Below are 14,517 nucleotides of genomic sequence, written 5' to 3'. Positions count from 1 at the left end.
ATAGTGTACATTTAGCATCCATGTCAGAGATGGAAGATCAAATTTGGTTTGAACGAATAACTTATTTGGCATACAGGCTCTGTACGTGTTTCAATACTCCCCATTTAATTTGATATGGGTTCATATTTATCTACATCTTCCGTATCATCAATATTTTTTTAATAACCTTACTATAACGAGAAATTCATGTACTGGTCACCAGTAATTGTGTTGAGGCAAGGGGTGGGCCAATAAATTATGGTCATCCAATGGTATGTGGATCTTAAATCTCTATTCCTGTCGATCTTGTGAAGGATCACAAAAGTTTATTGTGCATAGTAATGTAACATGATGTTGATCAAAAGCAACGTGAACTGCAGAAGAATGGTGATCTCCCCACGATACTAAGACTACTAAGCGGGTGAATTCTTTTCTACATGGACTGTGGCTTCTAGTGACTCTGACTGAAATTTATTGTGTGATCACTTCAGACATACTATATCGCTATGGCTATGCTATACTTTCTTGATTCAAAATGGTCCGTCATCCTCAACCCCATCATTATTCTCCTAGCACTTAACTTCCCTTCTATCTTTTATCGGAACAAATACACGCGTTATGAGACAACTGCTGTCGTCGCATTGATATCTGGGGCCGTGATACACTCGCAACGGTTCGAACGCAGTGTGGTAGGCTATACTTTGGGTCTATTCGAGGCATGGTTTGTGGTTTGGGCAATGGTGTTAATTGTGATTCATAACCCGAGCCAGCAATTCTGTAGGACTGTGCTAGTCTCGCAAGCTACCTCATCTCGGGGCCCCTATCTCATATGGCAGGCATTTCCACAGAAGGTATCCTGGCAGCGGTTCCTATGGACTCTTGACTTACTCGTAAGTCTGAGAGGTATCGGGTGGAATTACCGCCAGGGCAGCTATGATCTTCCCTTGCCTATCAATAACGCCATGAATGAGGCGTGTTCAACTGTACGTGGTCCAGAAATAACAGCGAAAGGAGGAAAACCGAAAGCAGCGGCCCTGTTAATGTCCAACGGATATATCCGTAAGGTGTTGGCCCGTTTAACTCTCGAAGTCCTCTGGGTCTATTTTTGTCAGACCAATGCTTTCCCGCAAATCAAGTCGTACTATTCAAGCGAGACCAAGGATGTTAAGAAAGACCTATTTTACGATTTCCTGATACGATCCTGGGCAATGTTTACTTCTCTCACGACGACTATGGCTTCGATAGATATGTTCAACACTAGTTTGATTATCCTAACCTCGTTATGCGATGTCTCGCCATATATTGGGCTATACGGTGTCCCGTGGGCGTACCCCAGTCCTTGGGGTTCTCTAAGTGCCATTCTTAGAAAAGGAATTGTTGGTAAGCACTACTAAGTTGCAACACTCAAAAGCTTGCAGCACTAATGTTGAATAGGCTTTTGGACTGAGTCATGGCATGACTACTTTTCCTACGGCTTCCGATCAATTCCTGAGTTTTTGACAACTGGGTTGAAAAACAGAATACTTATACGTATTGTGCGCCTGTTTCTTGGCTTTACATTGTCTGGAATAATGCACCTATGTGGCTCGTGCATGATTATCGGCACCTACAATCCGTCGTTTCATTTCATCTTCTTCGTCTTTCAAGCAATAGGAATCACGGTTCACTCGGTGATTTACGGCCTTTGTTTTAGAAAGCATCCATTTGCGACCCCTCTATTCAATGTCATTTTCTGTTATGTGTGGCTGTATGGTACACAACGCTTCCTTTTTGATGATTTTATCCTTGGTGACTTCTGGCAAAGAAAGATACAAGTGGGTTCATAGTCGCCCATTCAATTCCATACATGTGCCTTCGCCTTTTAAAACTCTATATGCTTTTCTTGAGAATAGGAAACCTGGGAATGCTCCGTGTTTGCGCAGCTGTTTCTATATTGAAAACACCCTAATCATACAACTGTCTCGACATTGCTGATTATATATCTGTACCCTGGCTCGCATGTTTTGCCTCGTAGGAGGCTGTCTGGCCTTCAGATTGGACCCTCACTGCGACTTGTACCTCTTCCGTCTCCTCAAAACGATAGTCCTTTGTTAGAATACTTAGAAGTAGGCTGGCCCCCGCTAGAGCACCACAAAAAATCCACACATATCGCAAGCTATCCGTATATGCGGCTCTGAGAGCCTCCTTCTGCGGCACATCCGACATAACTCTAAGTATTTCCACCAATTCCGCGGCATCCTTACTATATTCCGCTGCATGCGGTGCTAAGACCGGGTGCCCTTCCAGAATAGCACGCATTCGATTTTGAAACACCACGCCACCTACAGCCACCCCGAGGCATTGCCCCAGTGATCGAAAAAAACTGCACATGGCAACCGCCATCGCAAGATGTTTGGGCTTCGCCGAGGCCTGGATCGCGTAGATGACGGCAGGGAACAGAAAGCCCAGGCCTGTCCCAGGTACAAGCATCAAGCAAACCCAGCCGCCAACGCCTGTGTGGGTCTTCAGCAGGCAGAGAAGGCCTAGGCCCAGGCATGCCAATGCCCAGCCAGACCAGATCGCCCATGCATATCTCCCTGTTTTGGTGATCATCAGGCCAACTATAATCGCGCTCGGTGACACGGTAAACGTGATAGGAAGAAGGGCCACGCCTGCTAGAATGGGACTGTAGCCCTTGACGGCTTCGAAATAGAATGGGAAGTAGTACAGGAGGCACCAAAGAATGAGGCCATGGGACGCTACGCCGATGAAATTGACGATTGCAGTGGCGGAGGCGAAGATTACCTTAGGGATAATCGGGCTCGAGGCTACGTATGCTTCATAGAGAGCAAACACGGCAACCCCAGTGGCTCCAAGAACCAACGGACAGAATGTCTGCACGGCGCCCCAGGCATAAACGACACCCCCCCACGTTATGGGCATGAGACAAATTGTTGTACTTGCGATGAATAAAAGGGCACCAATATAGTCGATGCGTTGTAGCTTGTCTTTTAGTGGGGCACTGTTGTGATTGCCCTTGAGAGTCACCGGAATCATGAACAGAGCCAACCCAGCGAAGGGAAGGTTAATGTAAAATATCCATCTCTGAATTAAGGACGGGAGTATCAGTTGTCTGGCAAATCCAAATCCTTCGGGGGGGATATACAGACCCAGCTAACGTTCTGCGAAAAGCCTCCCCCTAAGATTGGTCCCATGACAGCGCCGATGCTAAGCATGGTGGCGATAAAACCAAAATACTGACCGCGGAGTCGCAGTGGAACTAAGTCAGTGATAACTATCTCAATAAGAGTCACTATTCCTCCACCACCTACACCTTGAAGTGAACGGCCAAGTATTAGGTACATGAATTCGTTAGATGCACCCGCAACAATAGCCCCGACAAGAAAAAACAACAATGCAAGAGTCATCAGAGGCTTTCTGCCAAAACTGTTGGAAAGGGAGCCGAAGCATGGTTGGAATACTGTAGTATGTTCCATTAGCACCGGAAAACGTGGCATAATCCGGCTATTTTAGAGTTGCTGACCTGTAGAGCAGAGCAAAAAGGATGTCCCTACCCAGAAGGCCTCGATAGCCGTCCCATTCAACTTCTTTGCGACAATCTGAAGTAGTATGAGCGATATAATGTTTTCCCATTTTCACGCGCGAGATCGGAAGCATCACTTACAGGCAACGCGACAGAAATCGACGACCCATCTAAAGCGACTAGTAAAGAGACCACAGCCAGGATTGCAAATGTTAGCCGAAATCTTTTGTCGAGGACTATATCCTGCTGGTCTTGCATATCTATCAAGTTCCCCTCAAAGTCGACGTATATGCCTTGGTCAGAACACGTCGTGTTGTTCGGCGTCATTATGTGGCATACCCTTGGATATGTTGTTTGCAGATGGAATGTTACCGGAAGTATGCCAAATAATGTTGCATGTCTTAATCCTGAGGAATGCAGATATTGCTGGAATGATTTAATTTAAGTCTATCTTCTGGCTTTGTTCGATGCAAGGGGCTGTACGCATGACCGTAATTAAATGGCTGTAAGGGGTTTGAAGAAAGTACTGTGAAGAATCAGGATCTTCAATCGGAAAAGGATGTTACATATCCTAGGCGGCAGGCCGGGAATTTTCGGTAGAGTGATTAAAGGTGAATGCCGGAAGAGGAAGACCTTAAGGAGCTGGTCCTATTTGAAGGATATATTGCCCGATATGTGGAAAAGAAAATGATACAGTCGCCCTCCGTATCAGGGAAGTGCTCCCCGTTTGAATTCAGCCAATCATGTAGCCCAGTGAGGTGCATCGGGATTTTAATTTATTGCTTATCTTTGACCTGAGAGGAGGGTGTGGCGATCTACTTGGTCTTGGAAGATCTTCACCCTCAAACCTAGTTTGGTAACCTGTTTCAGGAAGCACTTCCGTGACTTATGCATAAAATACTCGGGGACCTTGTGAGGGACTCATTGATACCTTCAGTTTGCTGCTTAGATGGCCAGCATTTTTTCTTCGGACTGAGTGGAGAATTATGGTACAGATATTTCACAAGACAACACTGTGGGAGAGGCCAGACCCCTAGAATTTTGAATAGATTGGCCTCAATTACTTTCAGGTTTTTTTTCAGTATCCCATAAGAATGACACATGTGCAAGCCGTATTCAGTGCCAACATCGGACAGATACCAATCAATTGATCTGTAGCCCCTACAGCTCTTATCCTGCTGCGAACGTAGCCAGGTCACCATCATTTCCTAGGTTGTTAAAGCCGTTATGAAAGGCACGATAATCCCGAGTACATTCACGATCTTGCAGCGGGAACATTGACTACATCCCTACCCATCACACAGCTTCATACTTCCACACGAGCTTCATCCTTGCATATGATCGTCTGGTTCCTTTGGAAATCATCAATCGCAAGTTAATTGAGGAACGAGACTATCTTCTAATAGCTCTGTATTGCATAGGTGGCCCGAAGCGCACCCAGTATGATTAGCAAAACAGCAGTATCATTCCATACAACTGCAACGCCACACTGGGCTGGGTCTCGGTATGTAAGGCAGGTCTCACAGGACTTGGATAGAAGATCTTGTAGTATCCGAATGAGAGGCAAACTCCACTAATTTTTGACAGAGATCCTGTTCTAACTCAAGGAGAGCCGTCTGCTTAGCTGCAGGGTCCGCGAACTTGTTTGTACCAATTCTCGTTGCAAGATATCGGCTGTCTCTGGGAGGTTTGATGACTTCCTGCCCTGAATGGAACTTCAAGCGACTGGCCAAAGTGTGCCCAAGATATATTTAAGTCTTTCAGGGATTTGTTAATGTCCCAAAGCCTGACGGTCCTGCCCATCAAGCCAGAGGCGACCTGCTTCCCGTCTGGAGAGAATATGGCGAAGCTGATCAGATCAGGGTAGCTAGCCAGTTTCTTCCGATAATCACCCCATTGTGGCGTCCCAGAGCTTGACAGCCTTGTCGATCGAGCTAGAGGCTATCTAGGGAGAACGCGAAAGAGGTAACCGGGGTAGAGTGACCAGCCAGTATCTGGGCCAACAATGCCCAACTGTCTTCCATGGGAGGAGTGTTTCTTAGCAATCCGGGGATTTTGTGCAAGTTCTTTTTTTATTTATTTTTTTTTCTACAGCGCTCAGTTGTGGACTAGAGATGATGGCATAGCCAGAGCTCTGTAATACCCAATTTGTCATAATGTGCTGGTGTCGCAATAAAAGCCGTGTAGCATTGTAACATGACCTATTTCTGTTCCTTTCCTCAGATGCAGTCCAGCCAGTCTGCGCTGAGGGATGATTAGTGAGTTTTAAGTCCGGATTGGACCAGGACGTATCCTGTGTAACCTTGACTCCTGCTTCTCACTTTACAATTTATATAGAAGAACAAACGAGATCTATATTTGGAAAAGAAATATAATGAATGACTAGAAGATGACAAAGATGAGCAACGCTCGACTTTCTGAAATGAGGTTGACACATTTATAAAACATTGTAGCCTGGAAATCGAAAGGCCTGATCTATCCGTATATCCTAGCAGCGGGGGAATACTGCTACATCCCCTGTTCGAGTATCGAGGTTCGTGTTAATTGTTTAGGAATTATATCGAGCAGCTATATCCTGCCAAGTGATCTGTTTGGGCCTCAGGTAGTATGTCGTCTAAGCTGGTTAGACTCTGATGTCTGTTGGGGTTAATACATCCACCTACCAGCTGCTTTTTTGATAGAGACCGGGCCCTGTCTAAATTAAAAAAGATAATCTCACTGCTATATTTTCAAATATAAATATTAATATTTTACCCTTGTATCTTTATCTTATTAGTTTAGGGAGCCTTCAAAAAGATTTTATGTCAAAACAATAATTATATAGAATATTGATTTTCTATATATCAAAGATACCAGGCGATAATAAATAGAATAATTTTAAATACTAAGATTCTTAGACAAATTATATAATACGGACTGTCTAACTTACCGATTCCTGGCAGTGCAGGATTGTCTAGAGATGAAGACTAATCCAAAGGTGATCTGAATGGTGACTCGCTAGAGATCGCTACTCCTTGGAGCATAGCTGACAGGCTATTAAGCGACACAGAATAGCTAAGTATTGGTTGACCAAAGGAAGTCCCACTTGTTAAATACTTACTTGTTACTATAGAAGGCGAGAAGAGCGGATACTGTTAAAGCCCAGGAAGATTCACCTGAGATATATTTTCTTTTGAAAATTAGACAGTTCTAGAAAAGACAAATTCTCTTATATCTTGAACCAGAGAACTACCATCAACACGTGTTTCAGCAGATTCTAGAGAAAGTAAATCTAAACCTGTTACTATTTTGCCCGCAAAATGGATAGATTGATAATAGAACAACAATGTTAAATAGTTATATTATAGTAAAATTGGTGAACAAGAATATTATATTATATATTTGAGTAAGATATATATTGTAATGTTTGGCCACACTTTTTACTATAGGCCACAACACCATAATTGGCGTAGTACAACTGATCTTGTGATAGGCCACAAGGGCCACAATTTTATGACTCGGGCTACATCATATCGGAGCCCGCATTAGCCGACAATGTGTATTTATTTCCTAATCTACTAGCACTATATTAAGATCCGTATTTAGCTATAAGCTCTATACTTTAGCAAAGAAAAAATCAATACATTATAGAATACACTGAATAGTATATGTTGTACTCTAGAGAGCACTACTAAATAAGTGCGTGGCTTTAATGTAAACCGCTGAGGATTCGGTAAGAAGAAAGAGAGAGCCCCCCCTCAAAAAAAAAAAAAAAAAAAAAAAGGCATTGTCCGGAACATCGGTTTAGTCCGCCATACGAGCATAAACTAGGCTAATAACATCCGCCAAGGTTCAAGACAAATACGAGACATGCAAAAGGAAAGGATTAACATTCAGATATACTTTATTCCATTTGCCCCCGTACTCAATTAGCAGCAAGAACACCCACCGACCAAGCCGGCAGCGTGAAAGTAAATTTGCCATCCGTCGCCTTCACATCCGACTCACTAGGCGTCACCAGAGTCTGAGTATCAGAGTTGAACGCCTTCGGGTCACTGTCCGCAAGAACCGTCAGTTTTCCGCCCGTCTTTCCGGAGATGGACATGGTGATCTCCTGGGAATCAGCTCCATAGTTGGCCAACTTGACGTAATACGTGTCTCCAGCACTGGAGGCAACCCAATAAACGGGTCCGAAGGCAGAATCAGAAGTTACAACATGGATAGTGTCTCCCCGGTTCACAGAGAACATCTGTTGCACGTAGTAGCTGGTAGTTTCGATGACCGTGCTGGGGTTCTGTGTGAAAGCAATGAGATTCGGCTATAGTCAAGTCAGTTCTCCGTTTTACCCTTTTATTCCGTGGGGGCGATTCACGTACCGTCCATTGGGTAGAGTTCACCAATTGCAACAGGGGAGCATACGCCGCCATCTTGACGACGTCGCTGTTCCTCTCAATGCCGATCATGTACACGGCCTCAGCAACAGATCCTTGCATGAAAGGCCAGTCATTGTCCTGCTGGCACGAATACTCCCCGATGAAATATGGGACGGATCGATCCTTATTATCAAATTGGCCGAACAGCCCCACGAGATTATCGGAAGTGTTGTAGTTATGGTAATCCACCCAAGCGCCTTCTGGCAACTTGCTGGGCAGGCAAGATGATTGGTCGGTACTAGCGATGATGGTGAGATCCGGATAGGCAGCGTGGATCGCGTCGTAAAAGGCAGTGAAGCGCTCTACGTAGGATTCACAGCCGCCGCCCAGCATGTCCTCGTTACCGATCTCCACCATGGTAAGTTTCCAGGGTTCTGTGCGCCCGTACGATGCACGAAGGGAACCATATTTCGTGCTTGAGTCGCCAAGGATGTACTATGATTCTGTCAGTGCCTGTTCCTGGAAGCAATGGGGTAGGGAACATACCTCGAGCTCATTCAGCACATCATCGATGTAAGGCTTCAGGGCGTCGCCAGTGATAGGTGTGTTGCCACCGGACTCAAGAGCAAAGCCAGCCCAGACACCCAGGACCGGGGTAAGTTCCATATCCTCGCACCAGTAAAAATACTCATCAAGGCCTAATTGGCTGGTTAGGTTCCGTTCATTAACATCTTTGAGATGCACTTACCCAGTCCATCTGTGTTGTAGTATGACCAATCGCCTTGGCGTCCGGGACGGTTTTCCACGGGGCCGATCGTTTCATTCCACTTCCACCTGCGAGCTTCACTTGCACCCTCACTGTATCCATTAATTCGTGTCTTTCCAGAGCACCTGGTGCCAGGAAGGCGACGACTCACAGATTGTTACCTCCAGGGAATCGCAAGAAAGATCCCTTCATGTCTGCCAAAGGCTGAGCCACCTGAGGCTTGAGCCCATTAGACCTACAAACGATATCAGTACCAGTGATCATGTCACAGATAAAATGGCACAAACCTTGATTTGTAAGTCTCAGGGAAAAGCTCGAAGAGCCCGAAGTTCAATGAGGAACCACCAATCGACGCTCCGTCAACCGTGAGCTCATAGAGAACGGCGCCATCAGGAGCCTTCTTGGTGGGGATCTTTGCTGTGACCTGGGTAAAGTTGCCCGAGTTCGAAGACGGCGAGATCTTCGTCGAACCATACTCGGTACCAGTGTTGTTGCCCACCAGTCGAACCGTGATGTCGCCGGAGAAGTCACCCTTGATCCAAAAAGTGTTCAAGAATTCGCTTCCATCTACTGGAACACCCCAGTAACCTTCGTTGGTGAACCCCACAGCACCAGATGCACCCTGTTTGATGTCAAGTTTCAGACTATGCGGGATGGCTTCGGTCAAGGGGTTCTGCGCGTCAACGGCGATAGTGGCATCGCCGACGGCAGCCCACGCAGTCAGGTCAGGTTCGCTTCCCTGCAAACCATTATTGCGTAGGAGCTGACCATAAATACCCCCGTCTCCGGAATGGTTGATGTCCTGGTTAGTTTAATTAGCTATGATATTCATTGTCCGGTGTGCCAGGGTCGCATACTTCGAACATGAAACCATACAATATGGGGCTCGACGAGTTTCCTTTCTCTGTGGAAACTTCTAGAGAAACGCCATACGTATGCTGGACTAAGGAAAACAGAAAGGGAAGGGCACTGAGCCCCGAAAGAGTAGAGAATGCCACCATAGTGCAATTCCTGGTGTGATACTTGAGACTGGGAACATCTTTCAACGGCCATGCTCAATGACTTTATATGCGCCCTTGAAGAGATAATTAACCGTTCTGGGGCCTTGAAAAATGGAGAATGAGGCAGGAAGCCGTACGGGAGTGATAGAGACATTCAACCGAGAGTGGAGAGAATATGGGGAATGCGGAGTGCCCGATCATAACTGTGGTGTGCGATACCCACACAAAAACATGCTATGCGACATTTCACAATGACAGCCAAGGCTATCGCGCTCTGAAGTCTCAGTCACAATACCTGGTTTGAGGAACCCTTTGGCCAATCTGGTTTCTCAGCATAGCCCACCGACGTATCCGGGATGTATACGAGGTATACCAATAGTTCCTGGATGGACTATAGTGGATCATACGACATGTCGATCTTTGTCCATTTCCAGTGAGACAGCGAGTTATTTCAGGTACCGAGCGATTCCAAAGCCAGGTACCACTGTAAAACCTCGGAGAAATATAACTTCTACCGTCTGTGCTACAGGAAATCTCACTCCCACCGCCATCCCAAATTCTAAGAACAAAACAAGCTTTATGGCTGCTATTATACCACTGCCTAATGATTTCTTGTCTCAAGGAGGCGTCGAGGTGGGCCGAACAAGGTACTCCCAGGGCCAGCGGAATAATGCATCAGTCAGGCATCAAGTCAACCTCTGCAGTACTCCACTATCGCGACTACAAACCAAAGGAAGCAAAGCGCTGTGGGCAATATCGCACCGGTGCCCCTTCGCACCTACAGGATCTTGGCACAACCCACAGGCGATTGGCTCGGTCTCTATCGGACCAAAATTGGTCCCAGCTTAGGGCGGAGAATAATATAATTTAGTTCCTGAGTCCATGCACGATGATGTCGGTTGTGCATTCCCCCTCTTTATTCGTCTCCGCATGGGTTCTGCAGGGCGACGCTCAGGGCAAAACCCCGGCGGGGACGGGGTGGCCCTGTCGATCATCTCGCCGAAACTACGAGTCGCGTGTCTTGAAAGTCTTACTCGGCTATTGAAAAGCATATGTTGGCTGACGTTATGTACGAACTGAATGTACGCTGAATCGGCCAATCTGTACTTCTCGTGGCTATTCGCGAGCCGAGTCAGGGGGTGAAGGGGGAGGCGACAGACATCAAAGCCGTTGTGCAGGCCCTGCAACATGTTGCATGCATACTAATGGTATCTTTTGGAATGGACATCGCGTGGCGCATCCTTTGGTTACGGACATATTAACAAGGCTTTCGGATCGATCGTAGTAGATTGATAAATATCGTAGCTCGAGGATAACTGTAACATATCACGCGTGACGCCAATTCTAACGGTGAATGAAAATAGTGTAGGAAAATATATATAGTTCCAGCGTGCTACACAGCAGCACTGGTAGTTTTAATTATTGCTAAATTTCACAACGACATATCAAGAGCACAAATGGCTGTTATAGTATACATGAGATTAGTAATATAATAGTTTGTAATAAATACAAATAACTAGGTGTTAGACCATTGTTTAGGAGTGGAGGGCGGAAGATAGTGAAGTGAGTATTAAGAAATCTCTAACTTGGTGACTTTTGTGATATAAATTAAAATAAGACATTATCTCTTCAACAATTCCTCGATGGTCTAACGGTCATGATTTCCGCTTGTCATCTCAAATGAGAACAAGCGCGGGAGACCTGGGTTCGACTCCCAGTCGGGGAGATCTTTTTTTCTTGTTGTTTCGCCTGATCCCCAACCGGCCTTATTTGTATTTGCGCCGTCCTCCTCTTTTCTCTCCTCTTTCCGGCTGTTTCTTCTCTCCTCTCATTTTTTTTTTTTTTTTTTTTATATAGGTGCGGAATACCTACACGAGTCACTATATAACAATATGACATCGTTTCAAACCACTTTATCTAGGGTTTGTTCTTCTCACAACATTTGTCGTAGAGCATCACATTAGTCTTGGTAGTTCTTTGCCACTGCAGGGACCTTGTACACACATCTCATGAGACAAACTGCCATTAGAAATACACGGGTATAGGCGGCTATTCTGAAAACAAATTTCGCGATCCACAGAACAACGATTCATACTAGTCATACAGTCCACGCGAAGCATTTATTTTTCCGTCCTCTTTTCTCTTAGGAGAAAAAAAGTAAAAGGAAACAAAAAAAGCCCACAACATATAGCATGAATCATAACCACTACCACCGTCGAGGATCACGCTTAACCGTAGAGTGACAACCCTCCAGCCGGTTGAACAGCATGTCCATTACACTCATCGGCTCGCCTTCAACCCACGAGGATTGACGAGGATTTGTATACAGGATCATACACCAACAACCCATAATTTTCGTCTGCATCAAGAACCGACCCGTCATTAAGCAAGATTACCGGGTTTACTGGGCGATGTAAGAGGGCAGAGGAGAACTTCCGTATCCCATAGAGTACTCTGGCCTCATAAGATCCCATCGCATCGGCAAGATGTTCCATCCGTAATTCCTCCACCGGCGTGATCTCTACCACATCATCTTGATTCTCTGAGTGAGCGTGACGTATCTTGATAAACGACACGGGCGGCTGCTGAGGTAGCATTCCCCTCCAGCTGGCCTCTGGACGAAGCAAGCATGGTTGCGCCGTGAGGGTAGTGAACTTGCTGATAATTTCTCTTATAGATGGGTTCCTGGTGCTTGGCTGATCTGGGTTCCTGCACGGGTTGAAGAACAACGTAGTCTGAATACGGGGCGACTTCTTGATGAGCTCATGCCATTTATAACACACGAGCTGGGCGGAGGTCAACAGGGTTCGTGCATCTGTTTCCAAAAGGATCTGCTCAAGAATCTCCACCAGGTGAAAGATCACGTGTGGCTCATTTCTTTGCTTCATGTTTCGCTTTTTGTGAGAACTGAATGATAGTCTATAAAGTTCAGGTGTTGGCAGGTGTTGGCAAGTGCTGCTGAGCCATGTGAAAAAAGATTGGTTCTAGCTGCCAGTGGATGTGGACATGAGGTAGTCATGGTGAAGATGTTTCCCAGGCGATAGGTTTCTGATGATGTGTCTTTCAGCAACCACGTTGTTACTTAGTGTTTCCATGGCACGCGAGCTCTGAATAGCATGAACAAAAGCAGTGTTGCACAAGAAACACATTCACATCTACCTTGTCTAGACGACCTTTTCAACCCCACACCTAAGGTGAACCACGTAGAAAAAAAAAAATGTTTCCGTTGTATTATGCTAATAATTAGTTGTTGGGGCCTCTTATCATTAACTAAGTCGTAAAATTACATGTTGAATGTGAAATGTTAATGTCAAGTCTCACTCAAGGTTCATCAGGTGCGTGATTCCGCATAGTAGCCCAGATCATCTGCGTGCTCCTGTATTCGCGGCAGTTTTGGCGGCAGATCTCTTTCAGGATCGTCCTGGATGTCCTTATTGATAGGATCCTCTAGAGTCGGGTTTGGCTCCTTCACAAGCCAGGAAGCATACGTGGTGAAGGGTACGCTGACCCAGAACACCACAAACGCGACAATGAGGTTAGCCATGAGGGAGACGTTCTCGCTGGCGCCAATTCCGAATGCGATAGCAAAGCCCAGACTCTCAAATGAACGGAGAATCCCGGTGGTATATGCCAGGACATCGACATGGATATCATATGTTCCCAGAATCCAGTACGTCCATACCACTGATGCTTGGCTTCCAACACTAAATCATCCAATACATTAGTAACGAGTCTCTCTGGCTTCATCAGAGAATGTACATACCCAAATAGACAATACGCCGCGATCGCCTTCCCGTATCCCGGGTCATAGATGTCCAAGGATGGGGTGGGACTTTGCTTCTGCAGGTCCGTCTGCATGACAAAATTCAAGACCCACTGCGGGATAAACACAGCTACCATCGTCATCCAACCCGCAATCGCTGTTCCCCGTCTTGTTCTAAAGATCTTTTGCGAATCCAACAGCCAGCCCCAAAGCACCGTAGCGACAATGCCGACCACGGTTTGGACAAACCCAGCCAGGGTCCGGCCTCGAACGGAGAAGTATTCCGTCAGATAGTTTCCCTGGTATGTTTGGCTCCACCGCACGGTGATGAAGATCGGAATCAGAAGCAGCATGTACTTCTGCTTGGTCGCTTTCCAAAATCCCTTCAGGCCTTCCTTGAGGGTGATACGATTTTCGTCGGAGCTGAATGTCGGTTTGGTTCCGTCTTTGCGAATCAGCTTGTGCGCGGGAGCGACGGTTAACGCGAGGGGGAGACCGGCGCAGCTGAGTCCGATGAGAACGAGGTATGTCTTAGGGCTGATGCTGCCCTTGCTGGATGTGTCCATATTGAGCGCGAGTTGAATAGCGTTTCCAATGACCGATCCGAGCTTGTTCAGCGCCATCCAGATACTGACTATCAGCCTAGTTAGCGAGGGCGTGTCTTTTGTGGAAGTCGCGATTATAGCATAGATAGCACTTACTGTAGGTACCGCGATTCTCAGGCTCAGGATAACCGACAGCAATAGCAGCCTCCGAGACCCATAATGCAGCACCCTACACACAAATCAGCATTCACACATCTCCTCTAACCAGCAAGAACGAATATCGTCGCATACCGAGAAACCACAAGTCACCGACCCAAAGAGCAAAAACCATTGGGTACCGAAGACACTATTGCAGTATAATGCCGCGAAGTAGGGCACATAACCGATTGTTCCGGCGACCAACACCCACTTCAGACTGAATCTGTTCCCGGCGATCGCGAATAACGGGCATGTCACGATCATGATCACATACGTGATGACATTGGAGGCATTGACGAAATACGGGGTCGCTAGACCACCAGCTCCCAATCCTAATCGCAAGATCAGTTTCTGTATTCTTCCTTTCCTTTTTTTTTTTTTTTTTTTTTT

The 14,517-nt window shown here is 46.2% G+C and overlaps 5 protein-coding genes and 1 non-coding gene across 6 annotated transcripts; 2 read left to right on the top strand and 4 right to left on the bottom strand.

Annotated features, from left to right (window-relative positions):
- Positions 1 to 716: 716 nt before the first annotated feature.
- BDV27DRAFT_147521 (uncharacterized protein) lies at positions 717 to 1,373 on the top strand (the record flags this gene model as incomplete). Its single annotated transcript, XM_032070752.1, has 1 exon — positions 717 to 1,373. One exon carries the CDS (start codon positions 717 to 719, stop codon positions 1,371 to 1,373), a length of 657 nt encoding a protein of 218 aa, XP_031924874.1.
- Positions 1,374 to 1,953: 580 nt separating this feature from the next.
- On the bottom strand, positions 1,954 to 3,760 carry BDV27DRAFT_166653 (putative transporter; the record flags this gene model as incomplete). Its single annotated transcript, XM_032074251.1, has 4 exons — positions 1,954 to 3,063; positions 3,129 to 3,439; positions 3,503 to 3,578; positions 3,644 to 3,760. The coding sequence occupies 4 exons, from the start codon at positions 3,758 to 3,760 to the stop codon at positions 1,954 to 1,956; spliced, it is 1,614 nt and encodes a 537-aa protein (XP_031924873.1).
- A 3,599-nt stretch (positions 3,761 to 7,359) lies between these two features.
- BDV27DRAFT_166651 (Arabinosidase A) lies at positions 7,360 to 9,621 on the bottom strand (the record flags this gene model as incomplete). The annotated part of the gene is made up of 7 exons (XM_032074250.1): positions 7,360 to 7,799; positions 7,858 to 8,349; positions 8,401 to 8,552; positions 8,603 to 8,712; positions 8,772 to 8,855; positions 8,908 to 9,422; positions 9,478 to 9,621. The coding sequence occupies 7 exons, from the start codon at positions 9,619 to 9,621 to the stop codon at positions 7,407 to 7,409; spliced, it is 1,890 nt and encodes a 629-aa protein (XP_031924872.1). The 3' UTR covers positions 7,360 to 7,406.
- Positions 9,622 to 11,258: 1,637 nt separating this feature from the next.
- Positions 11,259 to 11,347, top strand: BDV27DRAFT_t166. The gene has a single exon. It is a non-coding gene; the product is annotated as a tRNA-Asp (tRNA).
- Positions 11,348 to 11,827: 480 nt separating this feature from the next.
- Positions 11,828 to 12,716, bottom strand: BDV27DRAFT_166649 (uncharacterized protein; the record flags this gene model as incomplete). Its single annotated transcript, XM_032074249.1, has 3 exons — positions 11,828 to 11,908; positions 11,949 to 12,576; positions 12,628 to 12,716. The coding sequence occupies 3 exons, from the start codon at positions 12,714 to 12,716 to the stop codon at positions 11,828 to 11,830; spliced, it is 798 nt and encodes a 265-aa protein (XP_031924871.1).
- A 236-nt stretch (positions 12,717 to 12,952) lies between these two features.
- On the bottom strand, positions 12,953 to 14,459 carry BDV27DRAFT_166647 (major facilitator superfamily domain-containing protein; the record flags this gene model as incomplete). The annotated part of the gene is made up of 4 exons (XM_032074248.1): positions 14,221 to 14,459; positions 14,086 to 14,158; positions 13,385 to 14,018; positions 12,953 to 13,325 (listed from the first exon to the last, which is right to left on the bottom strand). The coding sequence occupies exons 1-4, from the start codon at positions 14,389 to 14,391 to the stop codon at positions 12,953 to 12,955; spliced, it is 1,251 nt and encodes a 416-aa protein (XP_031924870.1). The 5' UTR covers positions 14,392 to 14,459.
- Positions 14,460 to 14,517: the final 58 nt, after the last annotated feature.

Source organism: Aspergillus caelatus (genome assembly GCF_009193585.1).
Source record: "Aspergillus caelatus strain CBS 763.97 unplaced genomic scaffold BDV27scaffold_161, whole genome shotgun sequence".
In the NCBI taxonomy this organism is placed as follows: Eukaryota; Fungi; Ascomycota; class Eurotiomycetes; order Eurotiales; family Aspergillaceae; genus Aspergillus; species Aspergillus caelatus.
The sequence above is the reverse complement of the archived record's forward strand: the minus strand, read 5'-3'. Positions and strand labels throughout refer to the sequence as shown.